The sequence below is a fragment of the Bombus bifarius genome, unplaced genomic scaffold, assembly GCF_011952205.1.
Source record: "Bombus bifarius isolate JDL3187 unplaced genomic scaffold, Bbif_JDL3187 scf7180000008047, whole genome shotgun sequence".
Taxonomy (NCBI): Eukaryota; Metazoa; Arthropoda; class Insecta; order Hymenoptera; family Apidae; genus Bombus; species Bombus bifarius.
In genome coordinates, this window is record NW_022884413.1 from 1,696,381 (window position 1) to 1,705,545 (window position 9,165).

General features: G+C 33.7%; 1 protein-coding gene across 1 annotated transcript; it reads right to left on the reverse strand.

Moving 5' to 3' along the window:
* Positions 1-1,690: 1,690 nt before the first annotated feature.
* Positions 1,691-9,165, reverse strand: LOC117207983 (protein takeout-like). Its single transcript, XM_033448737.1, has 4 exons — positions 8,864-9,165; positions 7,021-7,308; positions 4,341-4,490; positions 1,691-3,582 (listed from the first exon to the last, which is right to left on the reverse strand). The coding sequence occupies exons 1-4, from the start codon at positions 9,027-9,029 to the stop codon at positions 3,431-3,433; spliced, it is 756 nt and encodes a 251-aa protein (XP_033304628.1). The 5' UTR covers positions 9,030-9,165; the 3' UTR covers positions 1,691-3,430.

A 9,165-nucleotide genomic window follows, 5' to 3' on the forward strand; every position in this document is an offset into this window, starting at 1 on the left:
GAATTCTATAAACGTTTGTGAAATATAATTAAATGTAATACAGTTTTGGCAAGGACGCCTATTTTTAACTATTTACTATAACGAGTTATAAAATTTCAGCAAAGATAAACGATTCTCCATTAGTTGTAATCTAACGTTATTTACTCCAAAGAACAAAACTCTCAAAAACGGTATTTTATGTAACGATAATTTATTTCAATTATATTATAATTTAGATTATTAAAAATAACGAACTTATTTCTCTGGATATGTTTTAACGCTTCTTATGTAATATTACACATAAATAATAACAAGCTTACGTATAAATATGAATCAATGTATCGAGCATTCCTTCAGAAAAAATTTCAGCAAAATGTCATGGAAATATCAAAATGATCATAAAGAAAATTACTGTTGAAAAATAAGAAATAAATGGTCGATATTGAGAGAAAAAAAGTTTCGTGTCCCCTACTGTTTAATTTCATTCGTGTTTCTTTCCATTATCATATCCAAAAGCAAATGCCGAAAACGAATACTTTCTCGTTAATTGTAGGATTGCGTTATAAAAATTGCCACCTTCGAATCGTGTTGTTCGAGTTAAACCACAATAAGAACATAAACTCAAGGAGTACCAGTGTCTTTATCTGCTTCTTTAAAAACATGAATTATTGATTACCTTTTTTATAAACGTTGGCAGAAATATTATTTACATGTATTTGTGTGTGTATTAATTTACACGTGAAAATATTCTTACAACTATAGTACTTTTATGCATGTAAATAATTATTTTATGATTAATCGAGGAATACTACAACATCTTAGATTAAGAATACAAATTTTCCTGCATCTTATCTGTTATAACCTGAATAATTCTTGCGTGCGATATATATACCTATGTATATTTTATATATATTTTATGTCGTGTAATTAACAATCACATCCGGTTTGGTACTTTCTCTGTTTACTACATTGGAACGAGTTAAAAAAATCGGAAGTTTAATTTTTCTTCTGGACAAGACCGAAAAAATGATCTGAAGGTAACGAGTTGTTTCAGCGACGAACAATGTCATTTACGATTAAAAATTAACAAATATTATTTTTCACCTTTCTCCGTTCTTTGCAGACGTGATACGTTGCAAAAGTGATACGGTCTTTATTACAAGAAGAGAATATCTTCTATCCTTGTACAACGTACAAATATTATATTTCATATTATAAGAGAAGACATGGAAAGGAAAAACAGTGAAATTAAGTCATCTTCAAACGATCAACCGATCGCATTGTAAGTTTATTTTGTCATTTCGTGCGCATGATTCGATATTAATTAGATCATGTGACCAATCATATTGGTAATTTCATTAATTTTTCTCGTCTGCCATCCGAGGAACAATGACGGGCGTGCATAATCATCTTCACGAAAGGCTCCGGAACTTCGGAACGTCGCAAACGTCGAAATCATTAATTATTCTTCTCGTTTCTTCTATTTTGTATAGTTTCCACGAACTCTATTAAAAGTCACGACACTCGTTCATTGAAATTGATAAATTGCAAGATGACAAATAGACACGCTTGTAACGAGACGTTTCATTGAAGAAATTATTAAATTTAGTGAAGCAAGCAGCGTAATAGTTGTCATTTATCTTTTACCGTGTGTTGCATTAAATTTCTATTCAAATATCATGAATTGTTAATACAATATAATTAGCTTAGTTAAATGGATTGTAAATATTACAAATGCGTGAAATATCATGTAAATGGAAATAGCACGAGTTAAATATCGACTATATACAATTTTAGAATTTAAAACGTTAACTTGGAAAACATTTTCCCATTCTATATTTAAGGCTATTAAATTTTGTACGTATAGTAGCTACGAAAAATAATTACGCGCACCTTTGCTTCTCAATGATGCACTTTTCATCGGGTTTTACATTTCGTTTTCGTAATATTACATTTTTGCACTCGTATGAAAGTTTTACCAAATAATACGAAATTCCATATACCTGGACATAATTAATTAGTACGTAAATATCATAATAAACACAACGACGCGCAAATACCTTTCGCAGACGCTGTGGATTCATCCGTTTGAGTTTGAAAAATGATGACTTTTCGCTTATTTCGTTAACAAACGTGTGTGACAAAAGTGAACGATGCCTTCTCGTATTAAATGTGTAAGTTTGCCGTAATGTTACAAACGATTATTTCTTCAAACTGCCTTCTTCTCTCTAATATTCTATTCGTCGACGTACTGAGAGGATTTTAAGATTGTATACGTTCTAAATACGAAACGTGTACACGTATAGTGAATAATTCATAAATCATAGGATTTTCCTTCGTGGAAATTCCTATTTTAATATGTAATTAGCGATTGCAATTTCGATTCATTTTACACGTGTTATTTGCAATCATACATACATATGTAACGACCATTGCATCATAATTCTTAAATACCAGAAAATAAACTGTTTCTAGCTTCGTATTAATAACATCGTTCGATCTGTTTTTCAGTCTAAAATAGATTTGAAAGCTCATTATAGAATTCGGTAGAAACGAAATAGTTAAAACACATGGGAGAATATAAAACGAATGATAACGCGAAACGTATAACATGAAGCAAGGTATACAAAAATATATTGTGTGAAGCACACGTTATAAACTAAAAAATGAAAACGGAGAAAGCTGCGATCGTTACGAATGCCAATTTACTGGCACGATAAGAATATTAAACGATAATTCAGCTTCCGTCATTCTCATTCTTCAGTTAGTCATAAATAATCGTAACAATGCAATCGATGAACACGCGAATACATAACATAACGTGATTAGTCCAATTCGATGGCATTTAAATTGTTATTGCAAATCATCCATTCCTTAGAACTATCATACATACACTTACATAATGTCTACAACATTTTACATTCGTATAAGTGACATAAATAATGCGAAAGTAAGCTTATCAGGTTGAAATACCTTAAGTTCGAATTACTTCAAGATTCGAAATTATCGCAGCTCGACTAATTTAATCTTATGTTTAATAAAAAACTGTAAAAATTAACTGTATAACTTTAATCTCAGCCACGGTACGTTTTACACCACAATACAGCTGCTTTATAATAATAAATGCAGGACACTATCTTATGAAAATTAGCAATAGACTGGCTTTCAACATTGTGATTCTCAGTCGTCGATTTTAACAAAATACAAATTTAAATACAAATTATATACAAATTAATAAATATTTATAAAACTCAATTTTGCTGCCCATTTCATCCGTTTCCTAGTGGACAAAAAAATCTTCTAAAAAAGAAAAGAACATAAAGATAACATTTTCGTCGTTGTATCTTTCGTATGCATAAACTTCTTATTTTTTAATCGATGCGTCGCAAGATATTTGGTGATCCTTTTTCCTTAAGTGACTATCGACAGATATGATGCAATTTTAATCGATTCAATCGATGATCCACGCATCGTACGGTACCTGAGCAAAGATCCTCTCAACGAAGCTTGTCATTACCTGAACTAATTTCCTCCTTAGATCAGGTTTCATCTCTTTTAACAATTCTTGGCTGTTGGTGTTAATGAAGAGATTTAATGCTGCCACTGAAATAACATAGAGAAAGAAAAACTCTTATTAAACATGATTAAACACGGTAATTAAGATTGTTTGAGATCGACTTTAACGCTCACATCCGATAGAACCAAGATTTTATGTAAGCTTATACGCATAATACCACGATTTTCATGAATGTTTACATGTACATACAGCATGTTATACATACAGCAATTTACTCGTTGATTTCCATCAAAAACTGATTGCTTAGATAGATATTCAGTTGATTTGTAGAAGAAGAACACACCATTAGAAAGACTAAGATAAACTTAAAGTAAATTACTAATAATTATATCATTTGGTGGTGAAGAAGATTCTCCGCTTTTGCCGTTTACGTAACAGTCTCGCTTAGTAGTAGTCGCAAAGAAATAAAATAATGTTTTACTTCTAACGTTTTTCTTATTTTAAATATCATAATTCTATCAAGTAAGACGACTCTGTTGTTGGAAGAGTTCGCTCTTAGAATGAATTTTTGAGAAAATCAAGAATCTTTTAAATATACATAGATATGTACGCTTAATACGCGTATGTCGTTCTTCTAGCAAACTGACTGTAAAGATCTTTATCGATATATTCGTCACCCTTTTTACAAAATTGGCAACGCTATAATCTATTCGATCAAAGGTCGATCAAATTTGAAACGTAGTTTTTACCGAATTAAATTACATTTTGAACAGTTAAATCTTAGTTAAGATTAGTGCATACATTTGCGTGATTTAATCCATTAATTCTGTAGAAAAAAACTTACGAATAATGGCGTTGCTGTCACGAACATTTTCGACGCCCATCTTAATATTCTGCACGCTAAAGTCCATTTTAAGTTGCTGCAACCTTAAATAATTGCGACCTTGAGCAGCGAATGGCTTCGCCCGGATGAATACTTTTGCCTTTACACCTTCTGTAATCATAAAAAGATTTGCTTTTAAATCTAAGTAGATCTTTTTTTTATATACTTGACAGGTAGAATTCTAAGCAATTTTTTTTCCATTAATCACAGAATTTATACGCTTATAAATCCTGCAAAAATTATACTATTTCCCTACCAATAGCAAAAATTTATGTTTGAAGATCTGCACATTGACCAAGAGGTTTGCGCTCTGCGTTGCAAACAGCAAAGTGCAATTATACCAAACTGGTTGCATTCTACAAGGCGAATTAATTAGAGGTCAACGTTACCATTCGCGCGAAGATAAGCTCAGTGTCTCTCACGATGCACACATTGTCCATATCTTTTTACGTTTCTTTAGGTAAACATTTTGTGTCGCATTAAACGAAAAGAACTTATATTTTTCACACTTTTTCAACAATTTATTACCATATTTTCATTGAAAACTATCTCTCAATACTTTGAAATGAACGAATGTATGATAAATTAAAAATGTATATACAGAGTGGTTGGTAATTGGTGGTACAAGCGGAGAGGGGGTGATTCTACGCGAAAAAAGAAGTCGAAAATATAGAATAAAAATTTAAAAAATTAAAAAAATAACGTTAATCGGGACAACGATCTACAGTGAGATCCGTTATAACGAGACGCGATAAAGTGGACGCGTACCGAGCGAAAATTCAAAGTCGATTTTCTCGAAAACAAAGCCTCGAACGAAAAATTTTTATTCTATATTTTCGACTTCTTTTTTCGCGTAGAATCACCCCCTTTCCGCTTGTATCACCAGTTACCAACCACCCTGTATATGTATACAATTCTGAATAATTTTGTTGTATAAATAAATAAATCGACTATAGGATTATTGTATTATTCATATTTGTATCTTACGTATGCCGAATTTTTGAAAGAATTTTTAAATTCTTATGTGAATTAATTTTTCCGAGTAAAAGAATACCAGCCTTTTGTTTTCTCTTCTAAAAACGGGTGTTGTATTACGCAAATGAAGAATCTTTAACATCAGTGTTTATGTACTTTTCCAATTCATTACAGATACTTCATTGCTACTCAATCTTCCGGCACTGGAAGATAATTTTTAGCAAAAGAAAATCTTTTCTAAAAATTTTGTCTGTTAATATGGAACAATGTTATCGTTAAAATTATCGTTTCTATAATTAAATAGACATTGTTGCGAATTCGGCACAGTATTGCCTACGGTACGGAACATAAAAATCAGCTGAAAACAAATTTCCATTACGTCGATGGTGAAAGTTGAGAACGCTAGTGACTTTTACCTTTTCACTTAGCCCACGATGTTCCACCATCGCTGTTTATTTATCTCTTCAATTATAATTGCTCACCGTCACAACCCGCTTCTACTCGCAGCCATCTAATTGATACTTTATCTCATGAGTAACCCATTTGAACTCGAATCATTTCACTCGAAGTATCTATTCTACGGTTCATCGTAGTATTCTACGGCTCTTGCAATTGTAACGTTCGATAGTTTACCAATGTTGGTACGATAGGCAAATTTAACATTTCGATAATTAGATTAACGTTATTTAACCCAGCAATCGAAATTCAATCTTACGTAGAATACAGGAAAATTTACCATCTATACGGTTGCAAATTTCTGATATTGCAATTCTTTACGATAATTCGACTATCGGCAAAGCAAAAGTGTTGGCAATCTTTACGATTCGTCTTAACTACAGCGATCAGGGCCGGCGCAAGGCAGGTTCAACGCGTTTGCCGGAACCCGGCCCCGCGTTTTGAGAGGCAGCGCAATTAAAAAACACCGATTTTGATTAACTTTTTACAGGATAACGATACCATTAACAGATGCAAGACATTTTTTTAGTAGCGACGATTCAGTTTAAAGGAGTGACAAAAATCATGACAGTTTAGTGTAACTCCATAAAGTCCTCGTATCCTGGATTCTACTTTAGATAAAAAGATCCAGGCATTTTCAGAGAAATGTACTATTTTGGGGAAATTAAACTACATCAATGGTTTTTTGCAAAAGTCATACACGATTACAAATTGTCTACTTTCATTGAAGTTTTTGTCCCTTGAAAGCGAATTAAGCATGCGAGAAAATATTATTCGGATTTGTTTAAAAAACTGCTTATAAAAAATATATAATACGTAACAGCATTCGTAAAGAAATAATTGCTCGTTGTAAAATTTAAGTGTAGGATTTGAATGTGTATTCAGGCCCCGCAAACGGGGCCTTTTTTTTTTAATTTTTCCATCGAGACAACGATCTACAGTGAGATCCGTTATAACGAGACGCGATAAAATGCACGCGTACCGAGCGCAAATTCAAAGTCGATTTTCTCGAAAACAAAGTCTCGAACGAAAAATTGTTATTCTATATTTTCGACTTCTTTTTTCGCGTAGAATCACCCCCTTTTCGATTGTACCACCAGTTACCAACCATCCTGTACACTTTATTACCACGTTAATAATCAGTAAATATCACAGATTACCACTACATTCTCCATTGACAATTACGTTAAAAATAATTATCGTTCCTTACCATATTCACCCCAATAGTCACCAGCACCGCTGGCTTTCACCAACAGCAAGGTACCGCTAGACCTGTACTTGGCAGCAGCTCTGATTTTCGGAATGCTGAGGGCTAATTGCAGCTGCACCTCGTCTTCCGATAATCTGGCCCTCAAACCAGTCACTCGTAACGTAGAAACTCCTCTTGCTGTAATGTTCTTAAACTGAGCCCTGTAGCCATCCGGTCCCCCACCAAGTGCGATATGGAGTTCGTCAAGGATAATGGGTTCCACCTCTGGATAGCCCAATTGCGGTAAACCTGAGGTTCGATAATCGCTAAATTAACACGTTCGATCTGTATCAGGCAGTTTGAAGTTAATTTCGTATTTTCTTTGGTTATCGTCGAAATTAGGAAATTTAAATATCGAACGATGCGAAAGAAAATTTTGGGATGGTTGAAAATACTCGAGAAAATTGATGTGTTTCGATTTATATTTAGAGAGATATAAAAGATATCTTTTTTCCATTTCACGTGTTGCAGATGTGAATGAACGTGAATTTTGTGCTTATAATTAAAAGGAACAGCGAAAGGAGGAAAAAGATTAATCGATCGATTGCAGCTCTGTCTACGTTTGTTTATTGTTATATCATTTATCAAGAATAGCGAGAAAAAAATTCTTATAAATGTCAGATAAAGATGAACGCTTCGATGTTAAAAATTCCTGCCATGTTTTATTCAATGTTCTCGAGTAAACCGAGCCTATTCCATCGTACTGCAACGCGTAGTTCTAGTGGAATGTAGGACACTGGGTGACCATTCGAATACACCGTTATAACCTGCTTCTTTGGCGCTCGATGTTTCTTTTTTTCACTCGTTCTCAACGATACCACGTGCTCCCGCAATCTGTAATTCCCGACTTTCGACTTCCGTATTTTTCACCGCATGACACGCGAATCCTACTTTTAGAAAATGGGTCTACGGATCTCGGGCAAGTGTGTAATGCAACTTGGTCACTGCGATCTATCAGGTGTCTTGCGGCGAATGATCGAGAGAAAAGTCACAGATTCCAGATACGAACGAAATTTAGAATTGAATGAAACGATCGAAATAAAATTTTATCGGAGAACGTGTTCTTTCATATTTTCAGAAAAGAGTTTGTTAAGGGTAGGAGAGAACAATTGTTTATTTGCAAATATATTTATAAATATCGGAGAAATTATTTTGATACATTTGGAAAAAGTAAGATACCTTTACGTAAGCGATCATTGTACCTTTTAAAGTCTTATACGTATTAAGCAAGAACTCGACGTATACGAGATTAGTGTATGTTTAAGTAACAATAAATAAAACGGAATAAATCGAAATAAATCGTAAAACGTGTAGACGATTATCGACTTATCAAATAACAGGTAAAATGTCTGAAGATAATTAAACTAAATATTTGTTTAACGATTAAACTTTACAGTTTAGTTCTAGAGTTACGTTAATTCCGCAATTACGTAATTATGCGTAGTAGAATATCGATATTCCCATGAGAGTTTCTACAAGATAGGTACCGTTAGAAGAGGATTTTGATCCCGGCACTCATCCCGAGGTAGTCTCTGTAGCAACACTAAAAAGTGTAAAACACGCGTAACTTTTTCAAAATCCTGCTTTCGCTAAAAATTTACAATCCGAAGGATACTCAACAAGTATAATTTTCCTATCTATTTTAAGATTTCTGCTAACAAACGTTTAATCGATATATTCCGTTAAAAACCTACATACACGCGGATGATAAATATTAACAATATTAAAAATCAGACGTTAATCTAGGTTAAATTAATTATTCCACTAAACTTGGCCAAAAAGTTTAACGCAAATAATTTCTTACCATGCCGGAAGTGTTCGGTGAGAGCATTGGCTGACCTAGCGAGGCAACTCTCGATATTGTAGTCCCTGCTGGAGCAAGGTTCTAAAAACTCTAATCCTCTGTATCTACCGATGGCCTGTACGCCGATCAGCAACGAACACGCGCACACCAACAAGATGCTCTTCATCGTTGTCTTCGGTTTCAGATCGTTGGCTCCTGTATGTCGACGTTCCCCGAACCTTCTCCGTGTCGATCGAATTTCTCCGCGTGGAATGACCGACGGTCAGGGATGCGCCAAGCCTTATAGCACCTTGACATTGCCC